We start from the raw sequence: 24480 nt of genomic DNA on the forward strand, positions 1-24480 counted from the left end.
CAGTATTTCGTCTTCGATTTTCACATGCCACCGGTGATGCTTTTCGACAAGATCATCACGTTGTCGGTAAGTTTATTTGAAAACATCCGATCGTTTCTATCTTCTCTTCTTTTTTTTTTCTCTTTAATTTGATTTAGTGTCGTCGTCGTCGAGTCTTTGTACGAGTCAGCGTTGGAACGTATTTTATTTCTTTTTTATTTCTTTTTTTATTTTTTTTTTTTCCCACAAGATCGATAATGCTTTCGAACCGAATACGATGTATTTCCGAACGAATTCTCTCTGCCATTTTCTCGTTCCCGACGGAACTGTAATTTTCTTTCGGCCCGAAGAAAGTTCTTATTCTGCAGAGTTAATTTACCGAAAGTATTTTGTATGGTAGTAATCCGAGTGGTAAATTAACGTCGAAGAAACTTCGACGTTTTATTTACTTAGATTTTTTATTTTAACTTTCGAAGTATATATTTTTTCCTTTTTATCTTCTCTACTTCTTTTTTTTCTTCCTTTTTTTTTTTTTAATATATTTAACATACTCATTTAGTAACATGATATTAAGCTATATTAAAACCTGATTAAAACTATGACTTTTATAACGTATTAAAAAAATATCTGTTCTATTAATTGCTCCTTTCGTTTCTATTCACGTGTGTTGTCGTTCATATTTGTAAAGGAAACAAATTTTTTTATTAATGAACGCTTTGTTTCTCTGAATTTCTCAGTATCGTGAAATAATAGGAATATTAATTTTTTAACTAGTTAAAAAGTATTAACGAGTTTCTTCAATTTTTTTTTTGTGTTATATTGAAGAAACATAATAGCCGTATCTTATCGTATATCTTTTAAAAGAAAATTCGAAAGATTTATTTCATTTCGAAGAAAAGTTGTACTATACAAAGGTATAAAACTACGACCCGTTGACCTAGCTATTTTTCTACAAAAGGAAAGCTGTCGATTGCAGAATTTTTCCCTTTTGCGTTTCTTTACTCGGTTTACCGTTATATCACGATAATCCGAGCCGTTACTCATTCTTTTTTCCTTTTCTCTTCTCTTCTTTTTGTTCTTTTTTCTTTTTATTTTATTTTCTCATATTCTACGACGTTCTTTGAAACGTTGAAAGAAATAAAAATATTTCTTATCTATTTGTTCCGTCTCAAGTACCGACATACTCGTAGAATTTCTAGAAGATATACGTATGTGTGTATAGATCGCTTCACCTGACTCAAACACTTCAAATATTTCTCTGTTTGCTTTAGATGATGATAGAAAAAAAAATTTGGAAAATAAAAAAAGAAAAAGAAACAAATTGTTTCATACGAAACAATGCAATATTCGAAATAAACCAACAATTTCTTTTTCCTTCTTTTCTTTCAAGCTTATCTCTTTTTGAGATTTACGGATCATTTATACATTTTTTTTTTTTTCATTATTCTACTAGCTTGTAAATTATTATTATTCTAGTAGCTTACAAAAAAAAAAAAAGAGAAGAAAAGATAAAACGAGACGAAGAATATCAATTTTTTGATTGTTGAAGAAACCAGAGATTTTAAGTATAAAAAGAAATAGAAAGAAATGCTTGGAACGTCGGGATACATATTTGCTGATTCTTCAACTTATAAATAAAAAATATTTTCTATATTTCTCAGTGACACAATAGTAGGCAAATATACAAAAGACTTCTCGGGAAATAAAGCCATAAAGATGAAAATCCTAGTCGGTTAGGTATACAGAGAAAATACCAACTGTTGAGGGATTTTCATTTTAAATATTTAGTCGACGAACAAACGAAAAACAGTCCCCATATATACACGAATAATTTATACAGAACATTACTTACATTTTGCATTAGCCAACCATGAGAAAACGACCATAAGGGTTTACGATCATAAGGGCGAGGTTTTCCCACCAAATTAGGCAAACAATAAACTCGTATTATTTTCGAAGGAACCACACCATCGAGTATTTAAGAAAAATAAAGATGCGAATAAGATTTAAAGGTTCTTTTCTTTTCTTTATCTATTATCCAAAAATTTATTTGAAAAATATTTCTAAAATCCTCATCGAATCTCGATATTTTTTCGTATAATCATAAAGAAGGAACTTATAGGAAATATTAGCAAAATCGTTCAATATATATATGTTGAATTTTATTTTTATTTCTTTTACAAGCTATATGTCGTAATAGTAAAAATATATCACTTCTGGCAACACAATTTTCTTCCTTTGATACTTTTGTAGATATCATCAAAAGCAACGCAGATATTTGAAGTGTTCGTGGTATGTAGATGAAAAGTGTTGTATATACATACATACATACATACATACATATATATATATATATATATATATATATATATATACACACACGTGGACTCTAATTATATTATACACATGCGTAAACTTATGTACATACATACGTATGTATATAACTTCCGAGTTCTTCGAGAATGTTCATTATTTCAATAACATCGGTCGATTAACCAGAGAGAAACATGGCATCCAAGTCGTTTATGTAGTAGTTGATGCACAATAGTATGTACACAATACCATTAGATCTATATAGTCTAGAACATAAATGTCTATACACACGCACATATATGTGTGTGTGTGTGTGTGTGTGTGTATATGTTATATGTATACGCAATATCAATATATACACCCATATGATACGGCTATTTATCTCACCATAGAATTGCTTCGAGTATGAATTTCGTGGCAATGTTCATAAAACAGGTGTCTTTTTTCTTTTTTCTTTTGATATTTCTCTTTCCATTTTCTTTTTTCTTCTTCTATTTATTTTTACACTGGTAATATAAGAGACAGATGACTTTCATTATTTCAAAGTCGAAGCTGTGCTTCGATCGATCCAAGAATCGACTCACGTGGCCGAGAAAAACGAGCTTAACAGGTCGCAGGAAAATAAATGGAACTCGTTCATCGTAAAAAGAAATTACGAGGTGTATATGTGAAACGTGTACTGCTAATACTGATCTTTTAATTTTCTATTAATCGTTGAAAGTAAGTGAGAGAGAGACACGACGACCTCGTCTGTTTTTTATATACATCTATATGGATATATATATATTCATAAAAGGAAAACAAAAAATCATATCAGCATATCAAACGAAAAATATGATGATTAGTCTTTAAAAGTTAACGACATGTGATTTAATTCGATAAGAAATTTTTTTCTTTTTAATAATATCTCGTTTTATTTATTATGTATAAAAAATTTTATAATGAGATATTTATATCGAATTTTATTATTATTATTATGATTAAAAAAAGATTTGTTAAAAAATGACGACCTTCTTTTTTGGATAATAGAAAAAAAGAAAAAGATAAGGGGAAAATAAAAAAAAAAAAACAGAAAGAAAGTGTGAAGTATGGAGATTTTTGTTTGATATAATATCTTTTGATATAATATCGCAGGTGCAGCAATCGCGGAATCTCTTGCGTGCTAATTTAACACTGGGCAGCTTTAAGTTAGACATCGCAACAGTTTGGGCACAGCCAGGTACAAATTGTCCAGAGAAAAAAATCTTCAAAATTTTTTAAATGTGTACTTTGAACTTTATCTTCCTTTTGTTTACTCTATATTATCTCTGTTTCATCTTCATCTACGTATATAAAAATCGATTCGTAACATATATTATAAAACGTTGTCATTCTCATCGTCATTGCTTGCAATTTGCTGTTTATATATATATTTTTTATTTACATTTCTCTTTTTTCTTTTCTTCTTTTTAATATCCAAGCACTTTCTGTCGATTATGTAAATAAAATAAAACACACAATTTTCAATTCGATCATTTTACATATTTGTTACTGTCTATTATCGATTGTAAATTATTTTTTGTTTCGTTTTATTTCAAATATGTGTACTTTTTATCGATGGCATGCGATCCATGATATTTATATGAAGAACGATTTTATAAATTTATAATGAAAAAAAAAGGGAAACAAAAAGAGAAACGAAAAAATGAACGAATTAAATATTTCTATTGATTCATATAAATGTGGTAGAAAACGAAAAAAAAAGAATTTATTTTTCAGTAAAGGTTTTTACAGATTGCTTGTACCATATTAAAGGGCAAAAGTTCGAATCGTACGTGCTTTGAAATATACCTATATCAAAACTTTTTAGTTGACCATTTCGGCCTGCAAAACTACGGTAGTTTCATACTGTTATATACACGGTCGTTTTTGCAAAATCAAAAAAACATGATTTTCATTGATTGCTTCTTCTTTTGTATTTTTGTTTTATTTTTTTCTTTCTTTCTTTCTTTCATATTGGTGTTTTTTTTTTTTCTTTTTAAATAAACGTACATTCATTCCATGTTGAAATGGAAATTACTTTGGGAATTAATCTGAGTAAAAAATTAGCTAAGAGTAATATGATGAATTAGTTAGTAGAAATATTGATCGAAATACGACATTTCTGCGAAATTTCTCCTTTTTTTTTTATTTTCTTGCTTTCTTTCTTTCTTTCTTTCTTTCTTTCTTTCATTCTTTTTTTTTCTTTCTTTCTTCTTTTATTTCCTTCGTTTAATTAATTAAAGAGCGAAAATGAAATTGATAAAAAACGAATCATTTAATTTTTCTCATAACAACGTGATTAAACATGACACGATGTCGCGAAAATTATTTCATGTATGTAGATATTATTTATTACATGAAAGGGTGACAGCTTGTAAAACAACGATGGATCAATGAAAATAATTAAATGAGAATTTAAAGAGTGAAAATAGTAATAATAACAACAACAATAACAATAACAATAAAATAAACCATACGTATTATTTTTTATTGACAAAAATAATACAAACAGATAGAAAAATTTTCTTCGGAATATGTAAATTTATTGCACCTATGTACATATCTAGTCTCTCCTCTAAACACGAGATATTAGATATCAGGTATTTTAGGTCAAATTTTACCTCGAAATTCGGAATTAGTATTTCGGCTTAAAACGATGTTACTATCGGATTACTACGATTTGATATCAGCAAACGAATAGTTTAAACCTTTAACAGATAAATAAGGAGGTGCTCGTAATACTTAAAATGAATAATAAATTTATTATTATTATTATTATTATCATTATTATTATTATTATTATTATTATTATTATTTATTTTACATAACTTATGCGATTTATCGTAAAGATAATTTCCATAAGGATCAATAACAGGTACAATAATATTTATTGGATATTGCACGTTAAAATAATAACTCTATGAAATAGATCATTTTCTTACAGGAATTCGATTAAGTCATCGATTATTTTCAAAATTATATGTTTATATAATCTACACGTATATGTACATAAAAAAAAATCTTTTTCCTATGATTTTTTTTCAGAGCTTGCATGCGATTAAAAATACTTGATCTTATCTCAAGATCCACGAGCCACGAGATCTCTTAAAATAAAAAATTTTCAATTGTAATAATTACTTTCTAATACTAATTGTAATATACATACATACATACATCTATATATATATATATATATATATATATATATATATATATTCATATCTATTTATCTACGCGACCATCGTGTTTGTAATTAACGAATTTGTCACATGATCAATCCGTTAACGGTAACGATCAATCTATTATCTATGTCACATTAGGAAGTTCGTGCGAATAATTATCCAACTAAGTAATCTAATATTTAATGGGCTCTTGACAGGCGAGAATAGAGTAAAACCTGGTAACCGATCTCTCTCACATCGCCATCGGTAATAATCATACGATACATATTAATAGTAATTAAGTAAGAATACTAATTCAATATTCGTCAAGATCGAATGAAATTTCCTTAGTTTATAAAAAAAATATATAGAAAAGAAAAAGGTTATATATTTCAAAGAAAATCGTGGCTCCAGGATGGTAACTTTTTTTTTCTTCTCTCTCTTTTTTTATTTCTACTGAAATTACATGTCTTTCGTGAATTTCTTTAAGAAACACGAGATAGGTCACGAAACATAAAATCGTATTCGCAGATCATCAATTTTATCACAAGTGGGCTCTTCTAACCGACCCAGACGACGTCGCCGGAGGTCCCAAAGGATATTTGAAGTGTGACATAAGCGTTATTGGAAAGGGAGACACCGTTAAAATTCCACCAAAAAGTGAGAAAGACGAGGACGACATCGAGGGAAATCTTTTGCTACCCGATGGTGTACCGATAGAAAGACAGAGAGCTAAATTCATTGTAAAGATCTATAGGGCCGACGGTTTGCCAAAAATGAATAGCAGTATTATGGCGAATGTGAAGAAAGCTTTCACCGGTGAAGTTAAAGATTTAGTTGATCCGTACGTGCAGGTCTCGTTCGCCGGTTTGAGCGTAAGTTTGCACGTAAAAACGATATAAGAGAGGAAGGAAAAGAAGGAAAAAAAAATCAAAAAAAAAAAAAAGAAAAATCAAATTATCTTTTCGTTTCTTTCCTTTTCTTTCCTTTCCTTTTTTCTATATTAATTTTCTTCTGCTATATATGATTGGATATATAAAGAAAATTGAAAGAAAATTTTGTCGAATAGGAAAAAAAAGAAAAAAAAAGAAACGAATTGGAAAGATCCACGAATGTAGAAATAAAAAGGAAACATAGTGCAGATCCATAGATCTTCCTTGTTACAGGGTAAAACGAGCGTAAAAAGGCACAGCTATGCTCCGATCTGGAACGAGCAGATTGTCTTCACTGAAATGTTCCCACCTCTATGTCAGAGAATAAAAATACAGCTTTGCGATAACGACCCAGTCCACGCCACCGTTATAGGTACACACTTTGTCGATCTGAAACAGATCAGTAACGATGGTGAAAAAGGTTTTCTACCGACCTTCGGTCCAGCATTTATTCACCTTTACGGTAGCATTAGAGATTATAGTTTGATAGACGAACACTCTACATTGAATACTGGACTCGGTGAAGGAATTTCTTATAGAGCAAGGTTATCTCTCTCTCTTTCTCTTTTTTTCTTATTTACTTTTTTATTTTTATTAATAAGATTATATATATATGTATATATGTAATTAATCGTTAATTTGGACACGCAGATTACTCATAGCGATTAGAACGGAGATCAGTGATAACGTTGAAATGGCACCCTCGGAGGTCGAGGTTGAACCGACCGTACCAATCAACGAGGCGGCTTATGCCAGAAACGAGGAATTTTTTTTATTTGCCACAATAATGGACGCCACAATGATAGACAAGAAGCTTTGCGATAAGCCAATGTATTTCGAAATATCTATTGGAAACGCGGGTAATGCTTTGGACGGACATAATGAAAGTTCGAAGGTATGATTTAGATTTATTGTATTAGATTTATTTGATATATACTATAATCCAGAATATCCTTGTGTTTTATAAAGCAATGAAAAAAAATAAATTATTTTCTCTGATCGATAAGGGAATAAATAATAAATAAATGGTTGTCATCATTATTTTCAACAAAAAACAATTTTTAATATTGACGATTCTATTCCAAAATATCAATAAAATTGTTACAGGAATGTATAATAATAATAATAATAATAATAATAATAATAATAATAATAATAATAATACGTTTTCGGTTTTAACGATATATCATTATTAACATACATTAATATTCAAAACCTCGTCTTTTATTTTTACTTTTACTTCGATCACGCAATAGAAGAATTAGAAAATTCTTCTAATTTGCAATGCTATTTTTTTTTTTCTTTTAGATATGCGAAATGAAAAGTGGAGCGAGCGGAGAGGAGGAAGAATTGCAAGAAGTTATTAGCGGTTCTTGGCAAAGTACAACACCACCCACGAAACCAATGACGCACGATAAAATCTATTATTTTCTACCGTATTGGGACGATAAACCGAGTTTACATGTTCGAAGTATTTGGCCGGATTATCGACGTAGAATGTATAATAGTAATATAATCGGCAAGATTGCAGACAAATTGGTGAGTTTATTTTTATATCCGTACATATACCTAAATAGCTATAAAGCGCTATATAGTTATATGTCTATATAAATATAAAAAACTATACAAAGAACTACATATAAGTATAATATATATATATATATATATATATATATATATATATATATATATATACTATATAACAGAAGATTTATTTCTCTCTTTTTCTCTGTTTTTCTTTCTTTTCTATTTCGTGTATCATTTAATATCGATTAGGAAGAAGGATTAACAGAGGTGCAGCAACGAATGGACGATCCATCCAGTGAAAAATTATTGAAGACCATTCTCGAAGAATTATCAAGCAGTTGCAATCGTTACGTTGGCATCAGCAAATCGAGTGCAACAGGACCAGGCGTTGGGAAAACTAAATTGGACAAGGAAAGGACGAAACTTTGTCAAAGGGAGATGGAGAATATCGGTACCATGGCGAGGAACTTGAAGGCTATAATAACGAAGAATAGTTTCAAGGAACGTCTGAAAACGGCACAGAACTATCTTCAGAAATTGAAGTTCTTGATTGAGGATGTCAGTACCATATACACAAGCGTATACATCAAAAAATAAAAGAAAAAGAAAAAAACAAATGGCAAAAATCTATCCTTCGCGATGTGATCCACGCGAAGGATAGATCATTTTTAAAAAAATAGGAAGAAAGCTGAGGAACGATGGAAGATTTTTCTGTGTTTTTGCAGCCTCAGGATTCGTTACCGGATGTCTTCATTTGGGTCATCAGTTCCGGTAGACGTGTTGCCTATCAAAGGATTTCATGCAGAGAATTGATCTATTCGATCGTTGACGAAGAATGCGGTAGGAATTGTGGAAAGATTCAGACGATGTTTTTAAAGGTCGGTAGAGTTATTAATAGGACAGAAAAAAAATAAAACAAAAAGATCTATCGCGAGAAATGTTAATTCATTGATAATGTTCGTAAAGCTTCCGGGAAAGAAGAGATTCGGACCATCCGGTTGGGCTATACAAACGAAGCTACAAATCTACATGTGGTTGGGTATACTCAAGCATAAGAAGTACTTCATTCAGGGCTTGCCAAAGGGTTACGAGATGAGTCACGAACTTAGAAATATTGATAGGTTGCGTGCTTTACCACCGACGGTCATTCATTACATTGAGAAACACGTGAGTATAGCAAAAATGTTTAAGTGATTATTACTAACAAAAGATTATATTGACTTCGTTAAAATCTATTCGATCTATCGAATTTATTAAAATCGGCAATGGAACAAACGATAAAGACATTTTATGTCGATATAGAAATTTCAACTAAGAGCGCACATGTATCAAGCAAGATCGTTGATTGGTAGCGACGCATCCGGTTTGTCTGATCCGTTCGCACGTGTTATTTGCGGTGAGTTTTGTAAATCGACTCAAGTAATCGACGAAACTCTAAGTCCAACGTGGGACGAATTGCTTCTCTTCGACGACATCCTAATTTATGGTACCGACGAAGAAATCAAAAGGGATCCACCCTCGATCGTCATCGAAATATTCGACCAGGACAAAGTGGTAAGCGATTAATTTTCTTTTCTTTTCTTTTTCTTCTTACTTCCCAGTATTTCATCGTTTACTGACCATTACCATTCGTTTCGCATTATTATAATATCGGTAACGAATTGAACGAAATGAACGTGACCTAATCATATCCTAAACGTATCATTCAATTTTACGATTCTTTCTTTTCCAGAGTCATATTGTGTAAACCGTGGACATAACACTGCATGAAGGACTCTCTGCTTTAACAGTTTGTATACGACCTGTAACATCATCTCTCATAACATAACATAAATCACGATTCAAAAGCACACGATGATGATTTACGAGAGAACTCTGATACTCAGCTCTCTCTCTCTCTCTCTCTCTCTCTCTTTCTTTCACTCTCTTTCTCTTTCTCTCTCTCTCTCTCTCTCTCTCTCTTAGCATGAAAATGAATGAACACGAACGCACACACGTATTTCTTCTCTCTCTCTTTCTCCTTTTTTATTTTTTACTCTTCTTCTCGTTTTTTCTTTTTTCTTCTTTCCTTCCTTTCCTTTCTTTCGTTCGTTATCATAACAAAAAAAAAAGGAGAAAAAATTTCTTCGACCTCGAAAATCTTCGGAAAATTATTCTTCGACCTTATACAATATCTTCGAGTTATCTCAATTATTATTACGACGACACCTTTCATCACGTTTTAAAAAAATACTTCTATTCTTATAGAAATGTTTCACATTGTTCCTTGAATTTCGACACTGATAATACTAAATCCTCGATTTATTATAGTGCACTTTTCTTTACGTGGATATTTATACGAACGTTCGTATGAGCGTATGAAAGTAGAAGTCACATTTGACGAATTTATTTGTTCGATCGTTACAGGGTAAATCAGAGTACATTGGACGAGCGATAGCAAGACCACACGTTAAACTTTCGTCGGAAAATTATTTACCACCGAATTTTCCACCATCCTTGGAATGGTACGACGTTACCAGAGGTGCTGCTAGAGCTGGAGAACTCTTAGCCGTATTCGAATTACTTGAACATCCTACAACGACAGATCTTGGATTTCCGACTTTACCAGACCCAAAGGACAAATTTCAACAAATAATTGCTTCAGGGCCTGATCAAGGTCCCATTCTTCCAGTTCCAATTGGCATACGACCTACTTTAGCAAAATACAGGTAACATTACAAAATTAAACACACCGAAATCTTCCTCGAAATGTTTCCTTTCGTTTTGACATTGTATATTTACGACATAATCGACTCAAGTTTTAACACTTCGAACTATGAAGTCATTTACGCGATCGCTTTATTTAATCGATTAATTAATTCGATAGAAAAAAGTCAAGGTATAAAATATAAAATGAGTGAAATAAAATAAAAAATTAAAGAAAAAAAGAGAGAGAGAGAAGAAAGGAAAAAAAATCGTTAAAAACGTATACGATTCGACATTTTTTGTTTATTCTAAATATCTTTTTAATGTTTTGTCGTGCAGGATAGAGGTACTCTTTTGGGGATTGCGCGATCTAAAGAGAATTCATTTATTAACGGTAGACAAACCACGAGTGGACGTTGAATGTGCCGGTCATATTTTGTACTCCTCGGTTATAGCAAATGCAAAGAAAAATCCGAACTTTAACACACCGATCAAGTTTCTAGAGTTGGAATTGCCAGAGCAAGAACTCTATCGACCGCCATTAACGATAAGAGCAGTCGATTGTAGAAGTTTCGGAAGGTACACGTTGGTAGGCACCCATACGATTAATTCGATTCACAAATATACTTATTCGCCGCAAACAAAAAGAGCTAGAGACATCGAAGAGAGAAAAAAGAGTCTTTATCAGTTGCAATGTATAGGTAAGAAAATTAATGGTTTTATTGGATATTCGAGCTTTCCTTTTTTTCTTTCTTTTTTTGCCTACTTAAATTAAATTTTCCTCGATTATTTTAGGTCTCGAACAAGGGAAACCAAAATATCAACAAACGAGTATGCCAGAATCATTTACTCAGTCCGATATTGGTTCAAATAACAGTGACACGATCATCACATTGGGAATTGAACAAAGCGCCTGGCCAACGAAGAGGGATAAAACCGAACAAAATTTACGAAAAAAACAGAGTCCAATGAACGACGTAGGAATAAGTAAGTCCATCAAGTTTTCTATCGTTTCTAGATTAACACCAAACGATGTAGACAATAATGCGATTTTAGGCGATATTGGAATATTGGATGACGGAGAGGGCTGTCAGGATTGGTGGACGAAGTATTTCGCGTCGGTCGAGGCAATGATCGAGGAAAATAAAGAATTGAGGAGAGAGAAATCTATATTTCAAGCCCAACAGAATGGGACTTTGCCAGCTTTTTTGGAGGATGCGTTTGATCAAGGTCAAGCTACAACGACCAGTGAAAAAAATACAGGTGCCATTTATCCAACAAAGAAATTGTTTGGTTTAAAGTCACCGACGAATGCTTCGAAATTTGTTTCGAAGCTGAGTCCAAAACATGTGCCAAGAAAGACATCTCAAAAGACAGCTCTACTTAAGATCTATCCAAACGAATTAGAAGCTCAATCGGAATTCGAACAGTTCAAGGAATGGTTGCACACATTCGAACTCTATCGAGGAAAGAAAACGGGTGATGAAACCGAGGATGAACATAGAATCGTTGGTTATTTCAAAGGAGCTTTGAAGGTCTACAAATGGCCACTTCCAAAGGATCTGATAGATCACACCGTAATGGGATTTGATCCTCAGTACGGTTTCTTTCAAGGTGTACCCTCGAACGAACCAATTCATGTTCTTGTTAGGGTCTACATCGTTAAAGCTAACGATCTTCATCCGTGTGATCTTAATGGTAAAGCTGATCCTTACGTTGTTCTCCAATTGGGTGGTAAAAGGATAAGCGACAAGGAGAATTATGTATCGAAACAACTTAATCCTGTCTTTGGGAAGTAAGTGTCGTAATTCTGATTGTTTTTTCTTTCTCTTTGTTTTTTTTTCTTCTTTTCTCTTACTAGATTAGAACGAAATCAGAAATTTGTTGAGATCTCATTGATAAGTTGTTAATGGTTCCAAGGTGTTTCGAGATAGAAGCTACGTTCCCTCAGGATTCTCTGTTAACGGTACAAGTTTTGGATTGGGATTTAGTTGGTACCGATGATATGATCGGCGAGACTAAAATCGATTTGGAAAATCGATTTTATAGTAGGCATCGTGCAACTTGCGGTTTTTCCAGACGTTACGACGAGTGAGTGAGATTGATGATCGGTCGATCGTTAATCGATTTACAAAAGAAAACAAAAAGAAAAGAACAACTTAATTTGCCTCGTTTTATAGATCAGGTTACAACAAGTGGAGGGACGCAATGAAACCTACACAAATTTTGTCGAAATTGTGCAAAGAGGGTAAAGTGGATGGTCCTGTTTATTCTCATGGGCGTGTTACCATCGGACGAAAAACATTTTCATTGTCGAACGAAGAAATGGAATTTTACGTTCATTCAAAAGGTTCATTCAAGATTTATCGTGATTAAAATGAATGCATATTTTTTTCAAAACGTTCAAAAAAGAAAACGATACTATTTCAAACTTTTCAAAACTATTTCTTTTCTTTCTTTTTTAGGTATAGAAGAACATCTTGCCCTTGCTGTACTGCATCAATGGAATGCTTTTCCCCGTATCGGTTCTACGTTGGTACCCGAACACGTCGAAACTCGGCCACTTTACAATCCTGAAAAACCTGGTATAGAACAAGGAAAATTAGAAATGTGGGTGGACATGTTCCCAATGGATATGCCTTCGCCAGGTTCACCGATAGATATATCACCTAGAAAACCAAAGAGTTACGAATTACGTGTTATCATTTGGAACACGGACGACGTTGTGCTCGAAGATGATGCTTTCTTCACCGGTGAAAAGATGAGCGACATTTACGTAAAGGGGTAAATTTAATACAAGCGTTTAATATTTCATCGTCATATAATAATGACGATTTATACGCATAATTAAAATATTATTTCTGAATATTTCTTCTTTGCTTTTCGTTTTCTTTTCCCTTTTTTTGTTTTTTTTAAATAATAGATGGCTAAAAGGTCCAGAGGATTGTCAGTCCACTGACATTCATTATCGATCATTAACCGGTGAGGGTAATTTCAATTGGAGATTCATATTTCCGTTCGATTATCTTGTAGCCGAAGAGAAGATCGTTATCAATCGAAAAGAGAGTCTTTTTAGTTGGGACGAGACCGAATGTAAGATACCAGCGCGATTGGAGTTACAAGTAATATTTCGATAATGTCCTTCTTTTTTTCTCTCTTATCAAAATGTGCTATAACGTTAATGAAAATTTTTTTTCTTTCTTCTTCTTCAAAGGTATGGGATGCCGATCACTTTTCAGCTGACGATTTCTTAGGTGCGATTACTCTCGATCTTAATAGATTTCCACGTGGTGCAAAAAATAGCAAACTTTGTACGCTTGGTATGTTGAAGACCGATGGTTCCGTTCCCATGATTAATATTTTTAAACAAAAACGAGTTAAAGGTTGGTGGCCGTTCTATGTGAAAAAGGAAAATGAAGATATGGAACTTACGGTAAGATCGTATAAGTACAATTAAGAAAGAAAATAAAAAAAACGTCATTTATTTTATTAAGTCTAAATCTTCGAAACTTATTAATATTGAAGAATATTTATATAGGGTAAGGTAGAAGCTGAAATACATTTGTTAACAAAGGAAGAAGCAGAAAAGAATCCCGCTGGATTCGGTCGAAACGAACCTGATCCTTTGGATAAACCCAAGTGGGTATTCTTTTTCTCAAATATTTTCTTCGAAATTATTTTACGACTAAGCTTACGATTTTCATTCATAATTCTTTGTTCCTTTTTTTTTTTTTCTTACAGCCGACCGGATGCCTCGTTTATGTGGTTTCTGAATCCTTTAAAATCTATCAAATATATTGTTTGGCACAACTATAAATGGGCTATTTTAAAAGCTATAATAATGATAGGTATAATAATACTTATACTACTATTTTTCTACGCTATTCCTGGATATTCTGTAAAGAAGATTTTAGGAGCTTAAGAAATGATTACGATCGATAGAATGTACAAATAATGTAGTCACGGTGACGTTACTGTTACTTGCAAAAAAAAAGGGAAAAAAGAGAGAAAAAAAATGTAGAATAAATTTACAATATTTTTTCATTTGTTATAGTATAGATCATAGGAGTATCTTGATAATCAGCGTTGCAAAGTACCTTATTTACAGATCATCAAAGATATAAGAGGTGAATATGTACAAATATTGATTATGTACAAGACTAGTATAGAAATATTTTTCTGTAAAATTATATTCGCACTTGTACCATTAGACATAGGCAAAAAAAATTCTGTTAGGCCTATATTCTGTTTACGTAGTAACAGTAGTTTACGAAGTAGTGCATAATGATTATAATCATCTATCGCATCAATCTATCGCATTATGTGTAGAAAGACGCACTTGAATATTTTTATTGAAAATCACAAAAAATTGAAATATCTTTCAGCATGGGTACTAATTATATTATTCGTGTTAGAGTTTCGTGTTAGAGTGGACCAAAGATTAATAACAAAATGCGTTCACGATTTAAAATAAATATCAAATGTAAATACTCTAATTTAATTTAGACAGAATTCTTTACAAGAACGTAAAGATAGGCTAAAGCAATTTGGTACAATAATTATTCGTACAACATATATATATATATATATATATATATATATATATATATATATATATAATAAAAAAATTTCATTTACCTAAACGTTTACTCTAGGTACTATTAGAAAAATTTACTAAAATTAAACATTAAATAGACGGAATTAACAGACTCTAAATATTTTCTTAAGTATATCATCGTTGTACGAGTTTTTACAATTCTGTAGACAACAATGCTTCAAATTTATTATTTATAACCGGTATATCATCTATTGAATCGCTGGAAGAATCTTCCGATTTTTCTTTGCCATTGACCTCGTCGTCGCTTCTTCTTTTCGCAACCTCATTCTCCTGCTCTTCTTCTTCCTCCTTCTCCTCCTCCTCCTCCTCCTCCTCCTCGTCTTCGGACGATGAATATATTTTCATGGATTCAGCAACGTCATCTTCATGAATTCTAGCTTGAATCCACCTAACTGTCTCGACTTCAGGATGTTGTTCCCAATTTTCTAAATAACACATGTATTCGATGTTTTATATAAAATAATATTCTATTGCTATATATAATGGTAAATAAAAATAATAATGATAATACCTTTATTTGCAACCCAATTTGGAGGGTATACATAAACACAAATCCTTCCTTCTAATGACATTCTTAACAGAGAATTTGCTGCTCTATAAGTATCTAATCTCGACGCTTTAGCCGTGTAGAAATTTCTTTTTGCTGCCCAACCGTCGCATATGTCCATGGCAGACCAACAATCGTCGTTACTTTGATGTTGTATCCTTAATAACTTAGGTAAATTTATTCGTTCAGCTATGAATTTTATACTAGTATATGGTTCTCTGACTTGAGCAATTGGAAATGAGCCCATTAAAATTTGAAGTTGTTTAGGAACAGTTGATGGGAATACCAAACCGGGACAATCACAAAGACAAACCGTTTTGGTAAGATATATAGTTTGGAAATGCTTTGTATGACCAGGTGTACGAGACACGCTTACGACTTTTTTACCTGTAATGTAATACAATAATATGTGTGAATGTAACAATTAGATAACAATAACAATTATCAATAATTCATAACTTATGTATTACTTACCCATTAGTGCATTCATTAAAGATGATTTCCCAACATTTGGTGTACCAATGCAACCTATAGTCAATACACCATTTTTATATTTTACATGTTCAACGTATGTATCATCTTGTTTTTCAATTATAACATTATCCTTTCTATCTATATCATCTAAATCATATTCCACATTCATTTCCTCTTGAATTTTTTCATTCCAAGAACTTAAATCCACTTCATCCCCAACGATATCTTGACACGCTTGTAATAATTTTAGAGCTCCTTCTGCTGCCATCTTCAATTTCCCTTTTCTACGTCTTTTCTTTATACCTTCGCTTTCATTTGTATTCCCTCTTAAGTTGTAAGTTGGAAACGATGTGAACATTAATATATGCAGTTCCGGATAATGCGTAGAAAAGTATTCTTTCCAAGCTACTACCAAAGAAGCAGGTGCCAAATCGATCTTATTGAGAATTAGTATCATATCTTTTTTCAATTCTTTTGTTATATAGTTATATAAATATGGAGGAAACATCAAAACAGGAAATCTAATATCAACGATGATCAATAATATATCAGACATTTCTAAAACTCTCCACAGTTGTCTCCAAGTTTCTAAATTTAGCTCGAAATAGCTAACATCTAATTTTTCCATAGTTTGTAGATATTCCTAATTGCAAAAAGATTATCAATCAATGAAACTTGAGATTTTTTAACTTTGGATAAAAATGATATTTTATTTTTTTACCAAGTACATCGACTACTTACATTAAAATATTTTTGTTCTCTAATTTCTAATTGGTCTTTTGACATAGCATAAGCCCAAGATGGTCTCTTAGGAATATCCATATCTGGTGGAAAATAATTATCAGAAACTTCTTGCTGTGCAAAAGGGATCATATGAATAGTGTTTCTAGCTTCCTCTTTGCGCTTTCTCAATTCTGCTTGCGATTCTTTAAAAAATTGAAGAGCATACTTGTTTCTACAGTCTTGTGGTTGCTTGTTTATTTTTTGTATGCCTCTTTTATACTCGATATCGTCAATTAGACTAGATTGATCCTCATCATCTATATTTCGTGCTGCTGGAAAACAAGATTGATATATACAGTTAAAATTTTCCCTTACATTTTTTATTATATTTTTGACAGAACATTGACAGAAAATTATTATGAGCAAAATATTTTGAAAAGCAAGAATACCATTCAAAAGATGATTTTGTCGTTGTTTTTTAGCTTGCATCTGTTGTTTTTTTGCTTTACCGCTAAACGCAATCTTTCTTCTTCCTTGCGGCATGTTTTTTAACCTCTCGAAAACACGTTTCTCTTCCGATGATATTTACGAAACACTCGTAAAATGAATTTCACTTTATTTATTATAAAGTAAAATGTTTTAATTTGTCTATTATTAATATAAAGACGAATGAATTAATATTTCACTATATAAAATATACGAGGTATGCCATCTATTAAAATATTTGCTTCAGTATATATCACCAAAATTTCTTACATTCACAGCCACGTATAACTGACATTAATAATAAATATAATGAATAATTTCAACAAAATAATTTTATAACGAGTTAAATAAATTCGTGTGATTAAAAAAAAACGAATATATTTATCAACAACGAGAAGTTATTGCTACGATGTCAACTGATCACGATCAACTGCATCTTTCACGTGAAATGCAGCATTATATACGAACACGTGAAAATGTGAAACGTAAAAGAAGCAATCTAATTGGCTGATTATGTTTCATACTTAACGCCCTCTATATTTTGTTCGACAATTAATTTCAAAAATATTTTATTATTATTCATTATCATCTCGTTGAATCTCTTTGAATGAAATTTTTATGAAAAGAGAAAAGTAAAAAAAGAAAATTTTTCTATATTTCCTAATTTTATTTACATTATTATTTAAATACATTCAATATTAAATACGTTCACAATTTTGACGTCGCCGAGAACGACATCTATATATATTTATTGTACTATATTGTACTGCATTCACGCACTTATTGTACACCGGGTATATAAAATCTAGATAAAAGATAAATCCCCGGACCATTCATCTATAGAATTAGAATTGTATAAGAAAAAAAATTTGTACCAGTGCGATACTTAATATACAACGATAACTATCACAAAAAATAAAAATTTGCAGAGAAATTTATTATCATATATAAAAGACAAGAGTTTATTATATTGTGTTTATATAAAATATGACGTTACCACATCGCAAATTTTCATTGCAGAAGAATCGTTGGAAAATAATTCGTAAAGTTGTAAAATATTTGTATCGACGAATATATCTGACATATGGACAAATATATTTTCATATTTTTAGTTGAAAATTTAATTACTACAAATAAAGAAAGCGTATAAAAAAATAAGAAAAAGAAAAATCTGATAAAAATCTTCGTCGTAATTGCAGAAAATATAGAGATAAACATTAAATGATAATATATATATATATATATATATATATATATATATATATATATATATTCTAGAAAAAAAAGAAATTAAGAAATTAAGAATTTTTCATTGATTATTAATTATAATATTTACAATTACTACATATGAAAGGATTGTACGTAAAAGAAGGTTATGCATCATTGATCTGACGAGTGATTTTAATTCTGTCTCCCCTTTCTCTCTCTCTCTCTTTCTCTCTCACTCTGTCTGTCTGTCTCTCTTTCTCTTTCTGTCTTCTCTCTCTCTCTCTTTTTCTTTCGCTTGCTTTTACTTTTGCATAACTGTTAATATATTTACGTATAAGTGAAATGAATCTGCGTCGATCGTATTCGCGCATATAAGTTAAAAAAAATAACTTTATTAAATCCGCAATAACGCAGGTTTTATCGTCGTTATAAATAAAACTATATATTTTTTTTTATTTTAATCCATATCTACGATAGATTGTAATAGGAAGTAAAGGTGTATCTTTCAGAACGGCAATGTTGTTGGTATATGTTTGCGATCTCGATCCGTTTCGTGCTGTGACATAACATAACCTTAAAATTTCCATATATATTTTTGTTTATTTGAGATTCGCTGGTTCCAGTATTGGATTCGGCTTTTCTAAAATATGGAGTGGCAAAATTTCTTGGAGCCACTTAGTCGTAAGCTAAGGATCACGCATTTAAATACGCCAAATGAGATTAAGGCGAAAATGAAACGCGAAAATGAGTTGATGAGTTATTTGTTGGCCGATCAAGAAGTAAGGTACGTTTAATAAAATTTCGTTTCGGCGTAACAATGGATTCATGACACAGCACTGGTGATGCGAGAGATACAAATTTCACTCTGTTGGTGGATTATTGGTTATTATTATCTACGTATTTTTTCGTACGATTTCTTATTCGGTTCGTGATCCTTTTCTTTGTTTAGTTTAGTTTAAACATTTTATCCATCACTAAAGAGGAAATTCGCTTTTTTTTTGTATTAATTTTAGGGAGTTTATATCCTTGTGGTTAGAAGAACGATATAAAAACAGAGAATCTAAATCGATCGAAAAGGCAAAGATATTCAAGGATGTAGGGAACAAAGATTTTCAAGCAAAAAATTATACTTCAAGTATTCAGTCTTATACAAAAGTTGCTTTGTATGCTCCAGCGGACAGCGAAGTCTTACCATTAGCTATCGCTAATAGATCTGCTGCTTTATATCATTTGGGTAAATATGAAGTAAGTAGAATATAAATATACCGGAGATATTAAAATATCCAACATCAATATCGTCAAGTCGTATTAATATAATGTTTTCAATATTACATTTTTGTTCTTTCAAGGACTGTATTAAAAATATCGAATTGGCTATTAAGTTAGAATATCCAGAAAAGTTGAGACATAAACTGTATCTAAGAGCGGTACAATCTTATTTAAAATTAGGAAAACCGACAAAAGCTAAAGAAGCTCTTGTTCGTGTTCGTGAAATAATGACTAAATGTACCGATATACCAGATGTAAAAAAAGGTAGGTAGTTATTATAACTAGACGATAAACTGTCGTTATTCTTAGAATTTATTTGAAAGAGATTTTTTTTATTGATTTACAGAGGACATAGAAAAGCAAATCGCGCATTTAGCATCTCTTGCATCATGCATGCATAATGACACAGAAGATACCGAAGACAATGATGTAACGCAATCAATACCTGAACTTGCATTTGGAGAAAACCCTGATTTTCCTTCTGCATCAGCAGCCGTAGATAAAAAATATTCATCAGAAAAGGGAAGATATGTTGTAGCAAACAGAGATATAAGAAAAGGTCAAATACTTTTTGTTGAAAAACCATTTGCATTTGTACTTGTGGATTATGGTAGAATGAGTGGTTCTTGTGAAAATTGTTGTCGTCCTTATGGAGATGTCCCTGTCCCGTAAGTATTACGTTTTATGTATTTATGAAATCTTTTTATGTCGTATGGATATACAGAGATATAATGCGCGAATGTGTAATCTCTTAGATGTACAATGTGTTTGGATACCTTATATTGTAATATGAAATGTTGGAACGACGATTACACGTTTTATCATCGCTGGGAATGCCCGGGTAGTCAAATGGGACTTTGGCAGCAAAATGGAATTGCACGTTTAGCTTTAAAGGTGTTCTTAATGTGTTCGACTACATCCGATAGAAACAGATTTAACGAGGTACAAAAATTGATAACGAATTTTGATAAGTTATCCCTGAAAGATCTTATTGCTTATGGAATTGTGAGTATCTTAATTCTTCCGACAATATCGACTAGTACGGAATCTGTTTTTTACTAAATCGCAATTAATTTTTCTTTTTTTTCAGACGGCGACTATGCTCACGCTCTATCTTTTGAAGTATTCTGATTTTTTTGAAGATAACGATCTTACGGAATGTCTGATATCCAAATTTTCCGACGAGACTTATAATTTTCCTTGCGAAACTTCGGTAGAAAGCGATAGGCATTTATACGTAGGCTCTTTACTTCTGAGACACATCCTGCAACTTGTTTCTAATGGTCATGCCATCACAAAATTAGATGTAATTGTATCCGACAAAGATAAGGTGTTAACAGAACGAGAAAATCGTGTCGCTAAAGCGATTTATCCATCCGCGAGTATGATGAATCATTCTTGCGATCCAAATGTAATAAATAGGTAAAGATATCTTATTTGATAAAATGATATGTTCGTAAGAAATTACAAGTAATAGCGCCGATAATAAAGTTTCTATCTTTGTATTATGACTTTTTAGTTTCATGGACCAATATCTTATTGTTAAGGCTATAAAAGATATAGGAGCAGGAGAAGAAGTTTATACCTGTTATGGTAAATTTTTATTTATCCGAATAACATATTTGAAGTCAAAATGATGAAAACTTCGTTAATAATGTTTTTCGTAGGTGCACATTTTAGACAAATACCAAGAGATTACAGGCAATTAGCCTTAAAAAGTCAGTATTGTTTTACTTGCAAATGCGAACCCTGCACCATACCAGAACTTCAATATTTCATGGTAATAACATTTCTATTACAAACTATAGACTTAATTACGTATGTAACTATAAAAAAAATATACATTCGTGATATCGTAATAAATTTTACGTTTTATAGGAAAGATTCAATGCTATAAAGTGTCCAGAATGTAGCGGAGCTTTGTATACTGTTCATAATTATTTTATGCATTGCTTAGATTGTGGTGCAACACCTACTTTAAATTATGATATCGAATTGAAACAAGCCCAAGATCTTTTCGAGGATGCACAAGTTTATATAGAAATGGAGAGAGAGGAAGAAGCATTGGATAAATTGAAACAATGTTTAAGTATAAGAAGAAGTGTATTGTATAAATACCATGAAGATATTACTGCTACATTAGATCTTATTGGGAAAGTATATGCTATCATGGGTTCGTATCTTAACAATTCGTATATTTATTTATTTATTTAGGATAATTATATTTTTATCAAATTAATTTCATCGTAAATTTCATGATAGGTCGATGGTTAGATTCTATATCTTACTTGGAACATAGCATTGCCGCGGTCAGCGAAAGATTTGGTTCCTGTAGCATAGAACTCGCCAACGAATTGAATAAACTCACAGATATATGTATAAGATATCTTCAAGAAGAACCGAATACCGCAACAAAGTGGTATAAGTGAGTACGATTATTTTACAAGATTTAATTTAATATTCTACGAACGAACTCGTAAAAAAATCTTTTCTACTTTATAGAAATATCTTAAAAAAGACACGACGTTACTTGTCACACGCGGAGGAAATTTTAAATTTCAATTATGGACCGTGGAATAACGCTTGTGGTGAAATAAGTGAAAAACAAAAAATTCTGTCGGTATTGCTGAAAGATTTTAATATTTAGTTCGAATTATTACTAATGCACTGTGTCTAATACGCGAATGAATAAAAACTGGCATCTTTACATATTGCAAAGTTTATATATCTATATATATTTATATAAATATATATATATATACATATATATATATAAGTATATATATATATATTATATATATAAATATAAATAAATATATATATATATATATATATATTACAAGATTCGTATATATAGGCTTTTTTTTATAGAAACATTTAGTAGTCAACGTAGCGTAGCATTGTTTGTAGATTCCAAACTATCATTTTGATTTACACTTTTCGACGCACCATATACTTAACAAAAAAGAAACAAAAAGAAAAAAAAAAATAAGGAAAAATTATTGTTAAGTGAACCTCCTATTATTCTATGTTTAATTATTGGTATATAAGTTATTGTGTATAAGCTTATTAAAAGAGAAACGGAACATTTGAAAGGACTGAAAACAATGGATATATATATATGTATATATACCTATATATACATATACATATATATACATATATATATATAATATATATATAACTTTTAACGAAGTTGAACTTATATATTGGAAGTGAAAAATAATATCACTTCGCTTTTCAATGCTTAGCACTAACGGAAAGTATTATTTTAAACGACGAGACTTAGACGAATGTACTTTTCTTCGTGATAACGCTTCGATTAATACGGTTTAATGATGTGATGATACATTTATTGATCGGAATAAAGAAAACCATGTAGAAAAAAAATCATATATTAAACGATTTTCAAACGTAATCATGGTAAATGTGTTTTCATCTATATTTCTTATATTTATTATTAAAAACGATACCGATTTTTAAATACATCTTTTATGCACACATACACACACACTTACACATACACACACACATATTATACACATTTCAATTTTGTTCGAGTTCGCCTGATTGATCACGAAAGGAAAAGGAAAGAATTTATCCGGAATATATTTTGCTTGAAAACTTGTGTTTATCATACGAACTAGATTATAATTCTCACGTTATACGACGGTACGTATGTATAAAATTTGTAGTAACCCTCTGGCTAACTTGTATTCGCTTTTACTGCGAACCCAGTAGTAGATGAATATAACGTGTTATAAAATATTACCCAGTAAAAATAATCTACGATCCCTCTACATTTTTTTCCCTTTTCATAAATAAAAATACTTTCTTCGTACTCTTTTTTCTTTTTGTTCCTTTTTTTGTCCGGTTAAAAAATATTCATTCTTTTTACCTTTTCCTTTTTTAAATCCAATCACGAGTAATAATATTCAGTAATACCTTTCATCGGCCAGAGAGAACGATTTTAATTTGCCCTGGAAGTAACTGATAGTAGATGTATACAGTGCGACGCTATATTAAAAATACATTAACAAATGCATATTCTCCGGTCACGAGAGAGGTGGTTCCATTTGCAAATGGACTCGTACGCTCTAGAAATAAATTGAAAGAAATATATTCTTGGCTTATATCTATAAAAAATAATCTCTTCTTTTATCTCTTCTTTGGAAACAAAAGAAACTATTATCCTTATTTCAGGAAAGTTTGGAAATAGTTCCAAATCGTTTAAACAAAGTATATATATATTTTTTTTTATATAGATACATATATTTGTTTTCTATTCTCTCTCTATCTCTATTTTTTTATATCGGACTTAAAATATATCGATCGAGTTGATGTGGATACATATACACTCATGTATATATATATATGTATGTATGATAAGTGAGTACATAATAACGTGTAACTATGAAATAATACATTTTTGCCATTTCCACGCGGTTCTTCGGAACCGCCCGAACTCGACTCTCTCACGTCAGACTGTGCTAATTTACGGGCTCGTAATCCTGCCAGATTCATGAATTTATTGCC

The 24480-nt window shown here is 31.2% G+C and overlaps 3 protein-coding genes across 8 annotated transcripts in view; 2 read left to right on the top strand and 1 right to left on the bottom strand.

Annotated features, from left to right (window-relative positions):
• The window catches only part of LOC127071703 (otoferlin-like), a 33527-nt gene extending 17286 nt beyond the window's left edge, over positions 1-16241 (top strand). Inside the window, exons 7-27 of one of the 3 annotated variants that reach the window (XM_051011252.1) lie at positions 4-66; positions 3427-3511; positions 6006-6349; positions 6641-6951; positions 7058-7301; positions 7715-7945; positions 8183-8491; positions 8659-8811; positions 8900-9100; positions 9236-9487; positions 10340-10641; positions 10958-11319; positions 11414-11605; positions 11657-12413; positions 12539-12709; positions 12799-12968; positions 13084-13402; positions 13542-13740; positions 13833-14051; positions 14157-14257; positions 14360-16241. In XM_051011252.1, the coding sequence (XP_050867209.1) occupies positions 4-66; positions 3427-3511; positions 6006-6349; positions 6641-6951; positions 7058-7301; positions 7715-7945; positions 8183-8491; positions 8659-8811; positions 8900-9100; positions 9236-9487; positions 10340-10641; positions 10958-11319; positions 11414-11605; positions 11657-12413; positions 12539-12709; positions 12799-12968; positions 13084-13402; positions 13542-13740; positions 13833-14051; positions 14157-14257; positions 14360-14540 (5166 nt within the window). In that variant the 3' untranslated portion in view covers positions 14541-16241. The remainder of the gene's footprint in view (positions 1-3; positions 67-3426; positions 3512-6005; positions 6350-6640; positions 6952-7057; positions 7302-7714; positions 7946-8182; positions 8492-8658; positions 8812-8899; positions 9101-9235; positions 9488-10339; positions 10642-10957; positions 11320-11413; positions 11606-11656; positions 12414-12538; positions 12710-12798; positions 12969-13083; positions 13403-13541; positions 13741-13832; positions 14052-14156; positions 14258-14359) is intronic. The other 2 variants (XM_051011254.1, XM_051011253.1) reach the window with 2 other exon arrangements.
• LOC127071704 (guanine nucleotide-binding protein-like 1) lies at positions 15337-17905 on the bottom strand. 2 transcript variants are annotated; one of them, XM_051011256.1, is made up of 5 exons: positions 17430-17905; positions 16999-17309; positions 16258-16900; positions 15748-16170; positions 15337-15661 (listed from the first exon to the last, which is right to left on the bottom strand). In XM_051011256.1, exons 1-5 carry the CDS (start codon positions 17521-17523, stop codon positions 15369-15371), a joined length of 1764 nt encoding a protein of 587 aa, XP_050867213.1. In that variant the 5' UTR covers positions 17524-17905; the 3' UTR covers positions 15337-15368. The 2 variants fall into 2 exon arrangements, with proteins under 2 accessions (XP_050867213.1, XP_050867212.1); XM_051011255.1 differs by having other exon boundaries at positions 16999-17312; positions 17430-17904.
• A 972-nt stretch (positions 17906-18877) lies between these two features.
• Positions 18878-23362, top strand: LOC127071647 (SET and MYND domain-containing protein 4-like). 3 transcript variants are annotated; one of them, XM_051011167.1, is made up of 12 exons: positions 18878-19200; positions 19284-19459; positions 19689-19920; positions 20025-20208; positions 20291-20612; positions 20700-20949; positions 21035-21366; positions 21464-21537; positions 21612-21724; positions 21823-22117; positions 22207-22369; positions 22447-23362. In XM_051011167.1, exons 2-12 carry the CDS (start codon positions 19323-19325, stop codon positions 22589-22591), a joined length of 2247 nt encoding a protein of 748 aa, XP_050867124.1. In that variant the 5' UTR covers positions 18878-19200; positions 19284-19322; the 3' UTR covers positions 22592-23362. The 3 variants fall into 3 exon arrangements, with proteins under 3 accessions (XP_050867124.1, XP_050867125.1, XP_050867123.1); XM_051011168.1 differs by having other exon boundaries at positions 19299-19459; XM_051011166.1 differs by having other exon boundaries at positions 18878-19459.
• The last annotated feature ends 1118 nt before the right edge of the window (positions 23363-24480 follow it).

The sequence above is a fragment of the Vespula vulgaris genome, chromosome 22 (genome assembly GCF_905475345.1).
Source record: "Vespula vulgaris chromosome 22, iyVesVulg1.1, whole genome shotgun sequence".
Taxonomy (NCBI): Eukaryota; Metazoa; Arthropoda; class Insecta; order Hymenoptera; family Vespidae; genus Vespula; species Vespula vulgaris.

Coding starts and splice junctions, on each gene's coding strand:
- LOC127071704 (XM_051011255.1), bottom strand. CDS start 17,523: ATGCCGCAAGGAAGAAGAAAGATTGCGTTTAGCGGTAAAGCAAAAAAA. Junction 16,171..16,257: donor TTTAATGAATGCACTAATGG/GTAAGTAATACA, acceptor ATTACATTACAG/GTAAAAAAGTCGTAAGCGTG. Junction 15,662..15,747: donor AAATTGGGTTGCAAATAAAG/GTATTATCATTA, acceptor TGTGTTATTTAG/AAAATTGGGAACAACATCCT.
- LOC127071647 (XM_051011166.1), top strand. CDS start 19,323: ATGGAGTGGCAAAATTTCTTGGAGCCACTTAGTCGTAAGCTAAGGATC. Junction 20,950..21,034: donor ATCTTATTGCTTATGGAATT/GTGAGTATCTTA, acceptor CTTTTTTTTCAG/ACGGCGACTATGCTCACGCT. Junction 21,725..21,822: donor CAGAACTTCAATATTTCATG/GTAATAACATTT, acceptor TACGTTTTATAG/GAAAGATTCAATGCTATAAA.